This window comes from Galeopterus variegatus, unplaced genomic scaffold, assembly GCF_000696425.1.
Source record: "Galeopterus variegatus unplaced genomic scaffold, G_variegatus-3.0.2 Scaffold858, whole genome shotgun sequence".
Taxonomy (NCBI): Eukaryota; Metazoa; Chordata; class Mammalia; order Dermoptera; family Cynocephalidae; genus Galeopterus; species Galeopterus variegatus.
Window position 1 is genome coordinate 318,115 of NW_007726969.1, and position 20,911 is coordinate 339,025.

General features: G+C 39.0%; 1 protein-coding gene across 1 annotated transcript in view; it reads left to right on the forward strand.

The window, feature by feature from the left end:
* The window catches only part of LOC103590685 (rho GTPase-activating protein 26), a 278,026-nt gene that overhangs the window by 136,534 nt on the left and 120,581 nt on the right, over positions 1–20,911 (forward strand). The window contains exons 9-10 of the mRNA XM_008572978.1: positions 2,646–2,746; positions 7,245–7,339. Of these exons, the coding sequence (XP_008571200.1) occupies positions 2,646–2,746; positions 7,245–7,339 (196 nt within the window). The remainder of the gene's footprint in view (positions 1–2,645; positions 2,747–7,244; positions 7,340–20,911) is intronic.

Here is a 20,911-nt window from a genome sequence, read left to right on the forward strand (position 1 = left end):
TAACAGCTTCCCAATGGAATAGAATAGAAACTCTTGGTTTCAGTGATTATTTAGTGATTATCTAAAGATTTGCTTGGGCTTAAAATTGTTCTCTGGTGACAATGGGGGAAGTAATGGGGTGGAGGTATTGGCTGTGATTAGGGTTTTTATGTCCATTTTTCTTACTCGGATGAGTTTGTTGAGGTTTATAAGAAATGAAAGCTACTTTCGTTGTGTGTTTCATACATACTGAATATAAGGTGGTCATCTCTTTTCCCAATGAGAAGATCGTTCCCCAAAAGGTTTTAGATCAACTTGAAAGTATAAATTTTCAGGTCTGCAAAAATATAGTTCAGTGTCCACTTCTAATACTTATTTTATTAATTTTATTCACTTACATATATAAAATCTGTATAGCTCTTTTGCAGTCTCACATTTCATTACACAATTTTATTCAAATGCATCAGGTGCTCTTTTGACATTAATGTGTTGATTATCATTAGAACCACTTTTTCGTTCTCTAACACAATAGTCCAGAGCCTATCATTAGGATACAACTTTTTTGTTTTAAATTCTTTGTAACTTATTATTTTGAAGTAATTGTAAACTTACAGAAATGTTGCAAGAACGGTATAAGGAACAACCATATGCCCTTTACCCAGATTCATCAATTTTTAACATTTTGCCACAATTACATCATTCTTTTCCTCTCTTTGTGGGTGTGTGTATGCACATCACAGACACAAACACATTTTTTTCCTGAACCATTCAAGAACAGGTTGCATACACCATGTTTCTTTGTTTCGGTAAGTATTTTCTAAGAATTAGAATATTCTTTTATGAAATTACATCTAGGAAATTTAACGTTGATACAATAGTTAATCTAAACTACAGTTCAGATTCCAGTTTTGACAGTTGTCCCAATAACACCCTTATGAAGCATTTTATTTTCCTCCAGTACATAACCTTGTACCACATTTAGTTGACATGACTTTAGTCTCCTTTAATCTCCTCAGCCTTTCTTTGTCTTTCAGGACATCGATGCTTTTGAAGAACATAGGCCAGTTCCATTATAGAATTTTCTTCAGTGCGGGTTTGTCTGATGTTTCCTCTTGGTTAGATTTGGATTATGCATCTCTTGTCAAATCCTACATAACTGATGCCATGTTCGTTTCTGGAGGCACATCTAGAGGCCTGTGGTGTCTATCTGCCTCTTGATGGTGATGTTAATTTTGATCACTCGATCAAGGCATTATCTGGTTTTTCCACTGTACAGTCACTGTTTTTCTTTTGAAACTAATTAGCAATATATGGGGTGATACCTTAAGATCATGTAAGTATCCTTCTCCTTGACTTCCAAAGATTTAGTGTCCATTGACAATCCTTGCCTGAACCAGTCTTTACTATGATGGTTGCAAAATGGTGATTTTCCAACTTCTCACATTTAGTAGTTGCCATTCAGTGCACTATGAGGAAGTGTCATCCCTTATCCTTCCTCCCTTTCTGTCTATCTGTCCATCCATCCATCTTTTCATCATCAGTATGGACTTACGGATTCCCGTTTTATTCAGTAGGCTATAATCTGTTACTGTCCCTAGTTATCTTGATGCTCAAGTTGTTCCAAATACAGCACTTTTGAAATCTTTGTGTTGTGCTATCACTGGAGTTTTTCCCCTAAGCCGGGAGAATGCATTCAGATGGTTGGTATTTTCATTTGTCTTTGATGGCTCAATGGGAACACTTATTGTATTGCTTTAATAAATGACATCCAACACGTGCAATTGGCAATAATGCCATACCACTAATGATTATTGAGTGTCTACTAATTCTTTTCTCATATTTTAAAAAACTTTTAACATTTTAGACTATGTGATTTTTATAAGGATCTAAAGTTAGTATTGATTGAGATCCTTTCAGGCTGATAATGCCTTCTTTCTTTAATAGTACTTTGTTATTCAAAATAAACTAATTGGCCAAGCACAGAGTAACATCAGAGACTTTGTGAGAACCTGACTAGATGGCATCTTCCTCTTTCCTGAGGGATAATTTTGAGGGACAGACTCATTATGTTACATTAGGACATTTATAGTCCCTTCCATTCATCTCTGGTGTCTCTGAGGTTTCTTCATCTGCTTTTCAGATGTTTGTGAGTTCTGCTAACGTAAAAATTAGGGGTTTGGAAGTAGGTCAGAAGCCCTGATGTCTGTGTGCAGAGCCATGGAGCAGCTGTGTGGGAAGCATGATGTCATCGCAGCAGATGGGAATGGTGACAAGCACTTTGAGAAGAATTTCTCTGTTCTTTCCTCAGTCATCTTACTCCATCAGGGAAGAGAACGGAAACTTCAAATGGAGATTGATGATGGGAACATGAATTAATTTCCCCAGGGAATCTCTACTTCCCTTGTATTTTAAGACCCACTAGATATAGCAATAGTGGAAAACCGTCTTCCTTGGTCCCTGGGGGAAAGCCCTAGGTTGATTCCATTTCCAGCTTATAGGATCAGATTTCTGTCTATTTCGTTCTGGCTGGTGTGGAGAATATATTGTCCCTGAAACAGTGTAAGGATAGAGGAGCATTATGCATTGTGGGCTGTGTTTCTCCAGTTAATGATGTGCAGCATACAGTGGACATGTATAGATGTTTGATGGGAAATGTTACCTTGCAGGTCACTTTGGAACTTCTTGGGTGAAGCACTACTGTACATATCAACGGGATTCCAAACAAATCACCATGGTACCATTTGACCAAAAGTCAGGAGGAAAGGGGGTGAGTTCATTTTTTAGATTTCTTGCTTGATTTGCTTGACTAACATATGATGATTATAATGGATATATAAAGTATTTCACATGTGTACAATATTAAGTGTGTCAAATGTTATTAGATACTAGAAATTCTTAGATGACCTCATCCTGTGAAACTGATTCATGTCACTCTCACTTGATACCTGGAGAGTTGCCAGTTGGCAGATTAGATGTCCCAGATGTCCATTGCTGTGTAACAAGTCATCCTAAACTTAGCAACTTTTAAAACAATACCAATTGTTTAAGTATCTCTCACCATTTCTGTGAGTCAGGAATTTGGGGAGCATGTGGATGGGGGGTTCAGGCTCAGGGTTTCTCATGACGTTCCTCAGATGGTGGCTAGAGCTGGAAGAATGAGTGTTTGAAGCAGCTCCAGGCTGGCTAGATAAAGCTCTCTCCCTCTCTCTTGGTCTCCTCTGTCCTTCTCTTCCCTCTTCTCTCCTGTCTTCTCTTTCTCTCTTTCCCTATATAGTCTCTAGTCTCTTTACATGGGCTAGTTTGGGCTTCCTCAGAGCATGGTGGCTTCAGGGCAGCTAAAGTTTTTAGGAGTGAGCATTCTAGTAACTAAAGCAGGCACAGCGTTACCTTTTGATGACCTCACCTCAGAAGTCATACAGCCTTTCTTTTGCCCTGTTGGTCAATGGCCACAAACGCTTACCCAGTTTTAATAGGAGAGGACACAGACCCTGCCTCTCAATGGGAGACACATCAAAGTCATAGGCTCCCTGGTGTCACTGCCATTGAGCAGCTCCTTGAGTGCGCCGATGTCCTTCCCTTCCACAGAGCTGTTGCCTCTCACCTCCTGCCAGTCAGTCTCCCCTGGGTATTGTCATAGCAGTCCCGATGTGGTTCCTATGTAGGTGATCTGTCTTTTCTACTGGGCTGCTCTTAATACCTTCTTTTCTTCCTTTGGTATTCTACATTTCATTAAGATGGTCCTAGATTTGAATTTTTAAAAAAGACCTGTTGCTTGGGCTATTTTGGCCTTTCTGGATTTGAGATTTAGTCTCTTTCAATAACTTTGGACAATTCTCACCCATTATCACTTTGAATTTTGTCTCCTCCCCAGTCTTACTATTATCTACTGCTGGAGATACTTAAATGTTTTTAATAAAAATATTTATATTTTTCATCTCCTTGAATCTCTGGACTACATTCTGAATAATTTTTCTGGTTCTATCTTTAGTTTAAATGATTTTTCAGTTGTGTCTAATCTGTTCATAAATTATCCCCCTATAGCATTTTACCCCTGGTCCTCTCTGTGGTGCCGTGCCCCTTGCTCTGTTTCACTTTTAGTTTTTCTTCCTGGCTTTCTTTTTCTTAAGCCACAATAGAAAAGTTTATCAGCATCTCTTTTCCTTACCTATATCAGAGCAATGACAAAGCCCTTTTAATATTGCTTGGCAGGGGAGTGGTTGACTTATGAATCATCTCAGGAAAACAGACGTGTTAAAATATCACAATATAGAGAAATTAGAGTTAGAAGGAATATTAAAAACCTATGTTAATAGGTGTCCCCTAGTTTTCATGAAATAGAAATAGAGATAGGCCTGCTTTCCTTGGATCAAGTCATAGTCCTTCTAGAAATCAGCTTTACTGAATTATTCTTTCACACAGTCTTTATTTTGGGGCTTTTTATCTTGCGCTTTCTCTAACCTTTAATGAGGAACTGTCTTTTCTTTTCTCTACTCCTTTCTTATCCCACTTGAAAGTGAAGGGTGGAGACCAATTATGGGGGATGTTTGGGACTCCACAGACTTTAGCGAGATAATAGTAAACACCTCATTGGGTTGTTAAGAGGTTTGTATGAGTTAGTGAATATAAACTTCTTAGGACAGAGGTGGACACATAATGAGTGATATATAAGGACCTTGATATTATAATAATCAATTTTCCTAATAATGATTCCTTACATTTGTCACATTTTATATTTTTCTACATCCTTTTATTATCCTATATTGTACTGTTTGATCCAACTTTCCTCCTTTTACAAAGGAGGAAGTTGAGGTTCAGAGAAATAAAATGATTTCTAAGGTCATACGACTAAAGAGTTTTAGAGCCAGTACTCAAATCCCAAATCTCCTGATTCTGAAGCCATTATGCTTTTTTTTTTGACACCACTGTTTCCTCAGCTTTAGGGTAGATGAAATATGAGGACTAGCTGTGTAGAGGTGATGTTTTCTCAATTTATACATAGGAGTCATGTGATGTTTTTGTATACATGTTTGAACAAAGCTCTTGTAGGACCTGGAGGTGGACCTAACATAGATAATAGGTTGTTTTCTTTCCCTAGCATGCTTTTTCTCCACCCTCACTGTCCCTTTCAAATGGATTATTTTCCTTTAAAAGCACCCACTTTCCTCCTAGCTTCAGGCCTGGAGTTGTGAGCATATTTGCTCCATTCTCTTGGAGACCAGACCCCATGTGTGATGAAATAATTTTCCTGCATCCTACCCTCTGAGATAAGGCACCTCTCTGCAGGTGTGCAGCAGCCCAGAGCTGATTCTGGCCCTTGCCCTCTCTAAAACCTTTCCTCACTCTACTTTTTCTCTCACTGTGGTCTTCTAGCCACACTGGCTTCTCATCTTTCCTCCAAGACTCTGTAGACCCTGATCACAGGACCTTTCCACCTGCTTTTCTCCACCCCTGCTCCTTTTCTCCACCCCTGCTCCTTTTCTCCTTGTTTTATCCCTTGCGAATCTTTCCAATCCCAGCTCAAGAAACCCCTTCTAACCTTCCTGACCAGGTGAAATCCCCTTAATTTAGGCTTTTGTAGCACAACCTGTGTATTTTTCTTGTAGTGTTTGTCATGGCTATCACTTTCAATTTAATTGTTTAAGTGATTATCATCTTTATTCCCCTACTTTTAAAAACCATCAGTAGTTGAACAGATTCTTTATATATTTTTCCTGATATGGTATGGTCATCCTTGAGGCAGAATCTTATCTTCCTCTTTTTTCCTGCTTATATTTGATGATCCTTGGGACGCCTCACATAAGTTTTCAAATTGGATGCTAGTCCATAGCTATTACATCTGAAATATACAGTTGACATCAACAGGGTCAGAATCCCTTATGTTTGTGTGTTTATGCTTATACATTTTATAAACTGGAGAAATAACCATTCTCACTCTGAGAAGCTAATCTTTGCTATTCAATAGAAGACAATAGGTGTAAGGCTTATGAATGTAAACTGTCTCTTTTTAGGTCTTCTGTGTTTTGTGTGTTATTCTGATATTAGTGAGTGGTGAAATTTTACCTTGCATAGTCACATTTCCTATTATTTCAATAAAGCAGGCAAGTTTGCTAATTTCGTCCTAGTTTAGAGAAAAAAGATTGGCAGAGGCAGGAGACACAGAAACCCTAACAAATTCCTAAGTGGTAGAGAAGAAATCAGGGACAGTGACTTTATGTTTCTAGGCAATAAACTAGTGCTATGAGATAAAATTGCTTTCTGTTTGTACAATGGAATACTACTCAGCGATAAAAAGATACAACCCTTGATATGCACAACAGCATGGATGAATCTCAGAACAGTTAGGTTGAGTGAAAGAAGCTAGACAGAGAAAGAACACAAACTCTGTGGTTCCGTTTATATAAAATAGCATATGCAAACAAAATCGGTAGTGACAGAAAGCAAGATGCAGTGGTTGGGTATGGACTGGGAGGAAGGGGGCTTACCAAGGGAAACAAGGAGACGTTGGGGAGTGATAGGAGTGTCTGTTAGCTTGGTCGTGGGGATGGTTTCACGGGTGTATGCTGGTGTCAGAATTTATAAATTGTACCCTTTAAACATATACACTTTATCATACATTAATTATATGTTAATAAAGCTGTTTAAACATATTTATTGAGCACCTGCTCTGTTCCAGGGCCTGGTTGGGCTCAGGAGACCTAAGAGTAAGCAACCACTGACACAGTCCCTGCCCTCAAGGAGATTATAGCCTAATGGGGAGTGAGAAATTATTTTAGTCATCACCTACATCAATGGACAGTTTCAGCTGTGATCAGTGCAGAGAGGAAGAGAGAGGTAGGTCATGCTATGTGAACAAATCTGGGGAATATTTGATCTGGTCCAGGAAGGTTTTCTTGAAGAAGTGATGACAGACAGAAAACCTTAGAAGTTCGGAGTTGGGAGAAGACTATCTTCAACTCTTATCAAATCTACAAATTAAACCTGTTTAAAATAATATCAGCAAGAACTTATCTACCATAGATTAATGCTGTACCATCATGGCCCACCAGTACTAAAGATGTTTGGTTCAAAGTATAACATGATTTACAGATTTTGGCTGTATGAGGCTTTTGCCTGAGAAGGTTTATGACCAATTTCCCACCTCACGTGATCGTGAACACTCAGATTTGAGAAGATGAAATGATCGCTCCTGTTTGTGTATGTTTATTCTGGAGAGGAGCGGAGTTCACATTCTGGCCTTGCCTTGATAGTCTGGGTGTTCCCACTAGGGAGAAGATGAATCAGTCACCCTCAAATCCTGCACACGGCGGAAAACAGACTCTATTGAGAAGAGGTTTTGCTTTGACGTGGAAGCAGTAGACAGGTGAGTAGATGTCATGCTCTTTTCAAGAACATATAATACTGAATTTGGATTTCTTACCTTTTCCTTTCAGTCAAAGCTTTTCTGCCTTTTTCCCTCTCTCTCCCTCCATCTGTCCCTCCTTTCTCCATCCCCCCACCTGTATATTGGATTAGAACTCAGGCCATTGCTGATTTGTAAGATCAATATAACCTCCCCCTCTTTTAGGTTCAGTACTGAATCACTGGTTTGGTTTTTACTTTGATGTTAGCATTTCCGTGCTCAGGAGTGTGTGTTATCTCTCCAGGAGGTTGAGTAGATGTGTAAAAGAAAATTGACTATTTAACATGGTTCTGTCAGCTGTTTGAGATTTTTTTTTAACTGTAAAAAAACTAATGTAATTCAGAAGGAATTGGGGTGGAAGAAGTTTTACTTAAATAATTAAAAAAACAAAACAAAGCAGTTTTTAGTTACCCCATTTTCCCTACCACTGTGTGTGTTCGTGCCCAGGAAAGACACCAAACCACTTATAAAATCAGTCTTTGGAAAGAGAGTTGTGTGTTGTATTCTTTAAGATTTATAGAGTCTCTCATTAAGTTGTACCATTTCATGGTGTTAAGCTAGTTTGACAATATTCCAATTCTTTGAAACACTTTACTTGGTAACAGTTTCTTTCAATGAAACCCACGTGCTAAGCTTATTTGAGCTGCCTGTTCAAGATCAGCAATGCTAGCACCAAGATCCTTAAATCTCAGAATGGTACTCATATAATGCCTTTTAATGTCTCCTGTTTATTTAAAAAAAAAAAAAAGCCATACTTTTTTTTATCAAACCAGTACTTTTACCCTCCCTGGAAGTTACCTGTGGCACCTTTCCCCAACCCTAGAGGGTCCTGAGACTGAGTACTGCCTGGGGGTGCTCCTGCATGGGCTCATGGGTTTGGATGCCTTTTTGTAGCAGGTTTATACTCTATGTTGTGGCTCCATGGAGAGAGCATGCCCTTTTAGCCTACAACAGAAGTTCATGGAAACTAATCACATCTCTTAACAGTTTAGTTGTTACACCTCTAGCTCTCAAGCCAGGTAACCTGGATCCAAATTTTGACTTTGCCGTTTAGTAGCCATGTGACTTGGAGCAAGTTACTTAATCTTTCCAGGCCTTGATTTCCTCATCTGGAAAATGAAGATGGTAATAGTACCCAGTTCCTAGGCTTGTAATAAGGATTCAAAGGGATCATGCATGTAAAATGTGTGGCAGAATGGCAGATAATAAGTGTTCAGCAAGTATTAGATGTTATTTGTTGCTAAGTAGCTTGTTCTGCATGTTCACCAGACTTGATATTTCATTTCTTGTCTAAATGCAGAAAAGTAAATATAATCTTTAAAGAAAAGTGCCCCAACCTTTCTCCGTGGGGGTGGGGGTTGTTGTGAGAGGGGAAGGTAAAGGAGAAGAGAACATAGGGGGCTAGGATGAATTGGGGTAGCAAAGGGTAACTGTAAGAGCCTTCCTCAAGCCAAAATTAGTTATTCCTGGTTTTACTTTTTTTTTTGGCGGCTGGCTGGTACTATTCCTAGTTTCAAACAAATTCTAAATCTGGATGCTTTAAGCACTTGTATACATCTCTCTTCTCTATTCCAAGCATGGGATTTAAGAAAATTCATATTATTGACATCCTTGAAGGGGGTTTTGAAGATGTGTTTGTGTGGAAGTGGAGACAATGTAGATGGTAGTCAAATGCATAGATTCTAGAGATGATCATCTGTTTGCATGGCTCTGTGGAAGAGGGCACGCCTCACACTGTGGCCTTTCATCAGACTGAAAACAAAATCAGAGATGCTTTCTGAAGCCGAGTTATTTTTTGTATTTTCTTCTTCAGAAGTTCCCTGAGAAGTTGTGGAGAGTTGCTTTGTGGGCAGTTTAAACTCACAGTGGTACCTCCATCTCATTTCCACCCTTGCCAACATTTCTTAGCATCCTCCTACCTTTACTGTGCCCACAGAAGCTTTGCATGCCCCAATTATAAGCCGATAGCAAATTTGTCACATGCAACAACATACCGAGTGGGCTTGGAAGTCAATTTCCCCTAAGTTTCTGTCTTCAGTGTGACATGGAAGGGTTTCAGTCATGATTCAGAAAAAGGTGGCTGAGTCTCCTTTTAATAAGCAAGTGGTGAGTGGACAGTTCTAGGAAACCTTTCTCAGTAGTCTATATAGGTTTCAAGAATTAGGTTAGTTTGGCGATACTTTTCTTCTTTCTCCTTTTTTGCCCCAGTGTCTTTTTGTATTTTCCTTACATACCTGGAAGAGGACCAGGGAAAGAAGGAAAAGGCATTTCCTTGTGCTGGGGGGACAGCATCCCTGGGAACTCTGCCCAGAGCCCTTTTCTCTTGAAGACTCCCACACTTTCCTTTTTCATCAGTGCCGTTTAGGTGGTTGCTGCTAGACGCCCGATGCCTTTTCAAACCTCGTGCCCCTTTGGCAGGTTCCTCAGCTCCACCTGCTGGGCCAGAGAGGCAGAGGGTGGAAATGCACCTAGCACCTAGGAAATGTGGAAGTAAAAGAGGGAATGGTTATATTTCACAGCATCAGGGTTCAAAATGCTCCCCGAAAATGCTAATTGTAGACTATATCAGCGTTTATGCAGTGGCTATTAAAGTTTTAATCTATTAAGATACAAATACATGTGAAAGTATGGTTTATGTGACTTAGAATATGGGATGTTTCAGGTTTTAAGGTTGAATACATTTATCCTTCATATTTACTGCTATTTCATGTTACTTTGTAACAGAAGCAGTCACCTTTAGAAAGTGATATTCCAGGAGGTCAATACTGTGAATTGATTACATCAATGTCTCTTACCATGTGGTAAGAACCAACTGTACTCAGCATCCGCTGGGCACTTGTTAGAACTACAGATTTCTGGTCTCTTCCCCAGACCTACATAGTCCAATTTTCTGGGACTGAGACTCTGAAATCCACATTTTTCAGATTTTTTAATTGTCCCTTATACTTACTAATAGTTGGTATGCTAAACACCACGCGTTTCACAATACAGTTTCATCAGAGCACATAAACATTTTTCTTATTAGAAATATTACAACAAATAATCACAGCAAAACAAAACAAAAATAAAAACAAACTCAGGCTTTTTTACTAAGGAGTATAATACTTTACCCATGTGGAGGAGAAGAATATAGCTAGTAGAAAAGGTGATTTCCAGTCTCTGAGGCAGACTATTTCACCATGAAAAAAGCAACCACCACCACAATAAAACCCCATTTTTTTAGTTAAAAGATGTTAAAATGAAAGAGGGGTGAGGAAACTAGTAGTATCAGAGCATTTTCTGCAAGCTGAATACTTTTCATACATTATTTCATGTAATCCACACTGCAACTCAGGGAGGCAGTTACCTGGTACCTCTTGTCCCCATGTCACTGCTGAGGAATCTGCAGTTTCCAGGAGTGAGGTAACTTACCCAAGGCTGAGGTGGGATTTGTGCTGAGGTTCACAGGAGCTCACTCCAGGTCACATTGCTGCCTCACAAACTCAGGATACTTCAGAAACATTTTCCAGTGATGAGCCTGGTGCCTTCATTGGTTGCATTTCAGAGACACCACAGAGTGTTCAACTCACAGGCTACGAAATCTGAGAAGTGCTGCTCTCACTAATTATTTGCATTTGGCATCATAAACTAATAGTGCAATAAACTAAAGCCATAAACTTTCTTCTGTTCTTAGATCTACTACTCTGTAGATGGTTCTGTTCTTATATCTACTACTGCAAAAGTCCTCGCATGACTAAATTAAAAGAAGTGGTGCAGATAGAGCATAGGTGCAAGCATATGACACCTAGTAGGTGTTCCATGAACTCTATTTTTTTCTGTATGCCTCTTCTTCCACTTTTACTTTTAAGTTGACACTTTTCTTTTTTAATCCAGGGAGACTAGCATGAGTAGGAGAAATCAAAGCAGTAGTGCCATTTATCAGTTGTTTTTATTATGTCCCGATGCATTGCTGCAAATTTGTGAATCCTCAAATCATGGAGAAAAGAAGTTAATCTGTGACAGTTAGGTTCTATAGGAAGAACCACTGTGACTCTTTGACCATGAATGAGCTGGAAATCAAATTAAGTGTTAATCCAGGGCTTTGAGATTTAAATCTTTGGTTCTTGGACTTTATATGTCAAAGATGCTTTTTAATACTAAATACACTTTCAGAAATCTACTTTTAATTCTTCTATCTAAGTTCTTATATCTCAAGACTAGGCCTATACTCTCCCCTCTGTATCCTATACTCTTCTATACTGTCTTCCACATAATTTCAGAGGCCACATCTCATCTACTCCCTTTTCCCTAGTGGCTTCCTTTTCTTCCTTTTTTTTCAGAACAAGTTTTGGGGGAGGTTCAGAACTGAGCTACTGAAGACTCCTGGACTATTCTGAGCAAATGTTTCACAGGCTAATATTAGCTCTTCATGCCTTTGGCTTTCCTTCGAAAGAGTTTTATTGTTCCCAACATTGAAAAGTTAAAATTTGTAGAAATTTCTTTGTGTTTTTTTCAATCCCAAACCAAAAACTTGCTTAGATCAGGGTATTATGTTAGTCAAATCAACATGATGATTCTTTGAATTTCCATTCTGATTTCTTTTGAAATTCAGTTTCAGGACTCTAGCATTAAGAATATGATATGGCTTTAAATAAGTGTCTGTGATTTGTAGTAGTTGTGTGGTATTGCTACAACATGCTCTAAAGGAGGAATATTTTCTTATTTTCCTAGAAAGTATTTGTTATGGGTTAAGTTGTGTCCCTCCCAAATTCATATGTTGAAGTCCTAATCCCCAGTATCTAACAATGTGATCTTATTTGGAGATAGGGTCTTTATAGAGATAATCAAGTTAAAATGAGGTTATTAGACTGGGCTGTAACCTGATATGACTGGTGTCCTTATAAGAAGGAGAAATTGGACATAGAGACAGACATGCACGCAGGGAGAAAACCATGTGAATGTTAAGGCAGAGATAAGGATCATGTGTCTTCAAGCCAAGGAGTGCCAAAGATTGCCAGTAAATCACCGAAGCTAGGAGAGAGTCATGGAACAGATTCTCCTTCACAGACCTCAGAAGGAACCAACCTTGCCAGCAACTTGATCTTGAACTTCTAGCCTCTAGACCTCTGAGATAATAAATTCTATTGTTTAAGCCACCCAGTCTGTGGCACTTGTTACAGCAGCCCCAGGAAACTAATACAGCATTGAACAGGGAGGGCCTCTCTCAATGAAGCAGCACCCATTCACTGACAACCTTTTAAATGGATGGCTCAACAGCACTCTGGAAACAATCCCACTGACAGGAACCCACTTCACAAAGCCCCTTCACATAAATTACCTTCCTTATGCAGGTTACTCTTTTTTTTTTTAAATGACAGTAGCCTAAGTTTTCATGAACTTTTTAAAAATCACCCTTTTTTGTACCTTAATAAAGAAGGTACCTTTGTATTACCTTGGCATAGCACTGAGCATTTGGAGGTTTATATTTTATATTGGTTAACTGAATAAAGACTAGATTTATCATTTTTTTCCTTAAAGTGCATCAACACTTTTTGAGAGAGTTTATTGTAAAATTCTTAGTTAAAAAAATGGGACATCATCTCATAACAGACCTTGGTGGTATTGGTATGTGAACCGATAATAATTGCTAATGTCAGTGTTCAGTCATTTTGAATAATTAACTCCACCATGCAGTATCTTATGGAAATTAATGAGCAAACATAGGGAAAATATTTGCTTAAGCTAAAGAATCATGGTGGTAGTCATTGCCAGCATCCCTGGATTTGTTTATTTTTAAGAAATTCCTCACAGATGTAAGTGACACATGGATATTTTCTCCCAAATGTTTTCCAGGAGGGGCCACTAAACCATATGGAAAATAATAGAAACAAAAGACTTTTTTTGATTCACTGAATTAATGCAGTCTCTTGGGGGGTAATGTTTATACTTGGGGAAAGGAAATGATTAGAATGCTTTATTTTTTTCTAGGACTTGCTGGCTCCAGCAGATGTCCATATATTTGAAAATGTTGTATGTTAAATGCCCCCTTTCCAACATTGGCACTCTCCAGAGGTAGGCAGTAAGGACAGTTTATAAGAGATAGCAAAGAGTATTTGGTGCTAGGAACAAGACAAGAGTAGTCCTTGTCTTCATGGAGCTTACCTTTGAGTGTAGAATGCACGGGCGCGCGCACACACGTGCACACACACACACACAACACATTCCAGCAACTAAGGGATAAATAACAATATGTTGAGTGATCTAGCAAACCTGGAGGGCCAGAATACTGTGGGAAAATGTAATAAATGGTACCTATTATTTAAACCTTCTATTCTTATAGAGATTGATGGCATGATTGGAATATCCTGAATTCATCCCTCCCTCCCTGCTTTTCCCTTATTTATTGAGCGTAACTACATGGTAGAGATTCTATTGACGGTGGGGATATAAAGTTTATGAAGTACTATGGATCTGTTGGAGTTTCTTAGAAGCCCTCATCTGATTTTCTTTCATACCAATTCTGAAAGTCCTCCTTCTTTTGCAAGCTTTCCATGAATAGGTAAAGGAAGACAGCTTTCTTCTGAGCCAGCGTCAACCTAGCGTGTTACACCCTCTATCAACTCTATACTCTTGTTCCCACTAAGTACCCTATATTTGCACAGTAATGAGCTTTTCTTTGTGTTTGTTGGCTGGGTATGTTTTATATACTTCTGTTCAATTCTAAATGTCTTTCTCAGGTGATTTGCTTCTAGAGGCAGAATAACATAATTTTGTACAGCTTATCATACAGTGCTGTGTACATGTGGTTGTTCAATTTTGTTTTTTTATGGTGATGCAATTTTGAGATAGATTATTTTGTTTTTTCCTTTGGGACCTTGGTGAGCTATTTTGTAAGAGACTAGAGGAGCTTAATCAAATTAGTTGCTATTTAAACTAAAACTTCAGGTATACACATAATCTGCATTTGTGTATGCATAAGGGAAAGAAAAAAAAAAAGAAAACCTAGGAATATGGAAGGTTGGTTAAAGTCAGAGGAGTGGAAGCTAGAAAGATTTATGGAAGATCTGAAAAATCTACTGGAACCCTGTAATCAGTCAGAACTCTAATTTCAAGTATGTTTTTATAACAGGCTATATGATGCAGGTAAAAGGTCAAAGCTGCCCTAAGTTTGAATTTGGGATCTGTCTCTTACTAGCCATGTGACTCTGGGCAAGTGGTTTAACCATATCTGTAAAATGGGGCTATTCATAACTACCTTGGAGGATTATTTTGAAGATGGAATGCAATAATATTATCTGATGGAGTCCGGTGTCTAAAAAGGTTGTGACTTTGAATTTTTTTGTATACCCTAAAATCTGAGACTTTATTATTCTTATGGTGAGCCTTAGCTTTGGTGGGTGTTTCTATGAGTCTGCTTTTTGTCTTAATGGTGTTCCTTTTTCTATAGCATCATGACTTTTCAAGTCATCTATAAGCTGAGAATGAGTACAGGTACATTAAGGATATATATGCAAAGGGCCTGCTAGGGAAAGATTTTATTTTCAAACTACACATATTTCCTATAAAATTTTATGACCCCCTTCCAATTTATGGTCTGAAAAGGAGACCATACTAATTTTAAATTAAAATAATAATGATACTTCTAGCTTGGTATGTGGTGTGTGTGTGCATGCACTGATTTGTGTGTCTTTGTGAAATTGTATGACTGTGAGATTGTGTGTTTTCCAAAAAGTATCATTTTATGTAAGACTTGGTTTCTGCATTCCACCTCTAGATGGCAGTTTTGTGTATGTATTGGTAACTCTAGAGTTAGTAAAGTTGCAGTTGAAAATTAACTGTCCTTTATGCATTGACAATTAGGAGTAGGTGTATGTGTGTTTTCTTTAGAAGAAATCATGTGACTGTTATTCCTTAAAGGAAGGTATTCTAAATAACTAATTTTATCTCTAGAAATTCCTTCCTTCCAGCCTTTTGCCACTGATCATTTATACCCACTTTCCCACAAAGCAAATATGCTCGGCTAGTCAGACCTCTGTTTAAACATTACCTTTTACCTGGCTTTCTGAACTAAAGTACCAGACCCTTTGCTTCAGGGATGGCTTATTTGAGGATGGTGAAGAAAAGAGATGAGTGATTTGACTGTCCGATATATGCTGAGAACCAGGCCGTCCTACTTTTCCCTCCTGGTGCAATGTGCCTTTATCTTTTGCAACAGATGAATCCATTTTTCCTGGTTTTGAACTTCCCCTCCCTTTCCTTCTCACCCCTTGTTTGAAATAATATTTGATTTTGCCTTCCTGCTGGTTGGATTAGAGTGCTGGTCTCAATGCCATTGACATTTCAGGCAGGAAATGGCTTTTTCCTTCCTCAGAGGGTGTCCTAGTGCTCTGACTTCCATGACTTGAGTCAGGGGAGATATTGTACTTTCTAAATTGCTTCTCGGCTGTTCTGTAAAGTAAGCTAGTTGAGAAGTTCTTGGAATCTTTACAGTTCATGTAGTTTGAACTTGCCATGGAGTTTTTGTGTTTTTTGTTTTTTTGTTTTTAATTAAATGAGAGAGTGCTTGTTTGCTGTTTGATTCTGGTGTAAGTAAGAATTGGGTGTGGTCATTAGTGGACTTGATGGGAGAGCAACCAAGGCGACCATATTTCTACTGTTCAGTCTGTGCAGTGAAACTTGGAGTTTTATTGATTGAGCATACCAGTTTATTTGCCGATTTCTGAATATAAAATGGGTTTGTTTTTTAAAAAATCTAAACCAAAATTTTGCTATCACATAAATCTGAAGAGAAGTACTAATTCCCAGTAAACCTCACTTACGCACATTTCGTTAGAATAGTAAAAATGAAAAAAAGATAAATGATGCAGAAGATATATTTTTATAGTTTATTATAAAAAGGAGTAACAAGGGCCGGCCCGGTGGCGCACTGCGCAAGTGCGCCGCTTGGGAAGCACGGCTGCGCTCCCGCCGAGGGTTCGGATCCCACATACAGACCGGTTCCCGCGCACTGGCTGAGTGAGGCACGGGGGCAACACCGAGGGTTGCGATCCCGTTGCCGGTCCTGGTCCGGTACGGGGGCGACACTGAGGGTTGCGATCCATTGCCGGACACGGAAAAAGACAAAAAAAAAAAGGAGTAACAAGTATTTGCAATCTCGAATCTCACTCATCCCATCCATTAATAATGCTTTTTCCTGGTGCAATGTGTTAAAAGTAAAGTTTGCTTGCTCTTATGTCCCTGGTTCCTAGCATCATGGTTGGCATAGAATAGGCTCTTAATAGCTGTTAAATTTAAAGGCCATGCAATTTAATATGCCAAAGATTTCTTTGGGCTTCCTGCTCTTTTATGACTTTAGTCTCTCTTAAATAAAAATGTAAGAAATGATCTGATATGGTTGGCAATACTTACTCTTTAGACTATTATTGTATGGTCCTAATTATTTTAGGACCTTTCCTCCCAAGAAGTCAGTGCTGCAGGCTTTAATAGGTTATGATTCATTCATTCATTGCGATCAGATCCTTTCTAAATAATTGATTAGAAGCTGCTTCTAAAAACTTCTTAGGGTGTGTGTGTTGGGGGAGCAGCCTTCCTTCCCTCCCTGTTTTCCTCCCCCTAAAGAGCTGGTCTTCCTGGATCCCAGGGCATATACACTGAATGCACATGGGGGCAGTACAGCATTTTGGTTAGGGTATGGACTTTGCTTTGAGTCAGGCACACTTGGGTTTAAGTTCAGGCTTTGGCACTTACTAGCAGTGTGATACTGTGCAAAGTAATTTCTTGGAGTCTCAGTTTTTCCACTTTAAAAAAGAGGCATAATGATAGCACACACTTCATGACAGTTACTGTGAGGAATAAGTGATTACACAAGTAAAGTCCTTAGCACAGTGCTTTGCACATAATAAACAATAAATCCTAGCATGGTTTGGGGGCTGCCAGTTTGCAACTTCTGGCTTTGCTCTCACTTTCTCTGTCTCTCTCATCTATATCTCACCCAGGTTATCATGGCATATTATGAATTCTTCTCATGCACAAGGATCTTTAATGCATAAGGATTTCAGTGGTCATTATATCAGAGCATGCATTGCTGTGCAGATTCGTAACTTTTTGTCTCCAAATGGTAGATGAACATCACCCTCCAGTGCTGACACTGGGTCCTTGAGTATCTGAAGAAAAAGGGAAGTAACTCAAGCTGCTCCTTTGTGTATGAACTGGAGATGTTCTGCTGAATTTGACTCTGAGGCAAATCAGGAATACAGGCATGCATCATTGTTGGTCCTAGTACATGAGATGACTTTATAACATTCCATGATAACCTGGGGTGGAGCTCAGGTAGAGAGAGGCAGAGAAAGACAGGCAGTAGAAGTTGCAAAATGGTAGTCCACAGACGTGTTTGTTTTGGCTTGAGTAGTATTTGAGGCAACATTTTAAAATTGGAAAAATCTGTAAATGCTAATTGTGCCTTCCCATCTGCCAGCTGTTGGATGAGCTGAATGGCAGATGCCTCCTTTAGGAGTAGCATGTGCAGTCCACTCTGCCACAGTCTTCACCATGCCCTGTTGACTCCCTCGTGATGACAGGTGACAGCTGCCTTTTTGCCTTGCACTTGCACTGCTGTTTTTCCCATAGTGGGGAAATATTTCTTTATTCCTATGTCTCTATCCAAAAGTAAAAGTACAAAAGAAAAAAACAAGGTGTTGCTTGTTTTAAGGAATATGGGACCAAGCCTATTTTCTTTGGAGCAGAAGAGAATTTTTTTACTCAGTTTCCCTCATTTTGCTTATTCACCTGCTCTTTACAGACAATTGAGCCTGTAATCTCATAAACAGACATGGACAACATGTCATTCTCCAAGATTATTCTGCATAGCTTTGGCCATATCTTTATGTAAATGAAGATCTACTAAATCTTGAACGCTTGTCATTGTCCAGGAACTGTTAGGAATCAGTTTTCCCAGTGGAGCTTTACAAACAGAGGACCACTTCTCCTTGACACTTGCAAAGCTCTTTTCACCTGTGGATTGTAGCCCATTCTTCAAGCCTTCATCATTTCCCTTTGTCTTCTTGTATAAGCATAGCGGGGGCAGGTTTTACACACAGTGATAAAGTGTATTTCTGTGGGTGCCACAGTCCTTTTCCTCTGAACTTGACCATTAAATGTACAGTAGAGTAGATGGAAGCTGGGGAATGAACTCTTGCCAACTGAAGATTTACAGTCTTATGAGTGAGTAAACCCTAGATCTTTGGTTGAGTTAGAAAGAACAGTACTGTTAGATTCTGAGTATTTGTTTCAGTGGGTGGAGTTAGTAATAGTATTTTGTCCAATAGGAAGTGGGTAAATTGCCAAACCACTGAGATCACTATTGTTGACTCAGATTCAGGAATTAGATTAGAGTAGGAAAGCTGTCGAGTAACCCTGGAATCAGGGCTGGTTGTGATTGTGCTTGCTCTCGGCTGGTGAGAAGGCTATGAGCTGACATCATTGGTCCCAGGATTCTGGATGTGTTGCTAAACAATGTGTTGCTTTCCATGGGCTCTGTTCGGGGGCCAGGGCTGGAGGAGATATGGTAGTGGGTAGCAACTTGGCCAGTGATAGATGGCAAACTATTTTCTGCATTGCTCCTGCAGTGTGAGAGAAGGGGTGCCAGCTTAGAGAACATTTCAGATCCTCGTTCATGGTTCTCAAGCTTATCCAGATATAGCACTAACCAAGGACGTATTCATAGTGAAAAGGAAGTGCTATATTTCAATCGAATCTTAGGATTGGGCTCTAGAAAGGATTTTTAAGTCATCTGGTCTTTCTCTCATCTGGTGGGTAGAGGGAGCTCCTTGGCAAATTTTCTAGAGTTTGCTAAAGACCCCCTCTCTGTTCTTACCAGTTATCAGACATTAATTTCAAAAGAGAGTATTAGGCCACTTTGCTTTACTCAGAGGAAAAAGGAAATGACCATGATGTCAGAGCTGGTGTGTCCCTTTTGCCCATAGCCCTGTGTAACTTCATGGTAGAGGTGTGACTTTCAGTGCTGTGTGTGTGAGTGTACTGGGGGTGAGGTCATGCTGCACCTGTGGGTTGTTTCTCTTTTTTGAAACCATACACACCTGCCTTTCTCCACCCGTAATCTCGATCCTGCCTGCACTTGTCATCCTGTTCCCTCACACACACCTCCACATACCCCTAATTTTTTGAACATTTTCTGTGTGCTTAACACTTGGTGGACAAGCAGCAGAACTGCTGTATACTACTCTTCTTAAATGCAGACAGTAATAATAGTAGAGAGTGAGCCTAGTTAACTGATGAGAAGTCATATCTCACGGGCATTTAACAATTTTTTTTTTTCCAGTGGCTGGTTGTTACCGGGGTGTTATTTTTTGGTGGCTGGTTGGTGACCTTGGTATTAACACCGCTCTCTAACTGACTGAATTAACCAGCCAGCCCTGAAACAACAGTAAAATGCACAAATCTTAGCTTTGTATTTCAATGACTTTTTGCACACACACACACACACACACACACACACACACACTCACTCACTCACATGTGTATAACCACCCAGAGCAAGATATGGAACATTTCAGTCACCCAGAAGTTTCCCTTGTGCTCCTTCCCAATCATTGTCCATCCCCTTTCTCCAAGACAAAATAACTGTTCTGACTTACATCACCATAGATGAGTTTTGCAAGTGTTTGAACATCAAATGAAAGAAACCATAGAGTTTGTAGTCTTTTGTGTCTGGCTTCTTTTCCTCATCATTTTGTCTGTGAGATTCATTCATGTTGTTGCATGTAGCAGTAGTTGGTTCTTTTTTATTGTTGTATGATGTTCCATTATTTAACTGTACAAGAATTTATCTACTCTTAATGACAGATATTTGTTTTTTGTTGCAATTTTTGACTATTGTGAATAAAACTGCAAGCATTCTCAAATGTACCTTTTGGTGGACATATGCACTCATTCCTTTTGGGTATATATGTAGAAGAAGAATTCCTAGGTCATAGGGCAAGTGTATGTTTAGTTCTAGTAGATATTGCCAAAGCAGTTTTATCAATTTATTCTCCTACCAGCAATATATGAGAGTCCCAGTTCTGCATTTTTGCTAGTATGTGGTGTTGGTGGTCTTTTTACAACTGTCCATTCAGGAGGGTGTTCCTTATATCTGACTGTGGTTTAATTACATTTCCCTGATAAGTAATCATTTTGGGCCCTATCTTTTGTGCTTGTTGGCCATTTGAATGTCCTTTTATATGAAGTGCCTACTCAAGTCTTTTATTGAATTAGGTTCATTTTGTTTTTCTTATTTGTAGGCATTCTTTACATTTTCTGGATGTGAGTCTTTTTGAAGATATACATTACAAATATCTTCTTACAAATATCTTCTTTCACTCTCTTAATAGTATCTGTTGATGAATGCAAGTTCTTCATTTTGGTGAAGTCCAATTTATCTTTTTTTTTTTTTCTTTATGGTTAGTGTTTTTTTGTATTCCTACACATTGCCTTTTCATCTCTTGAGTATTTTGATGCAGAAAAAGTGTGGGGAACCACTGCTGTAGAAAATAAGCC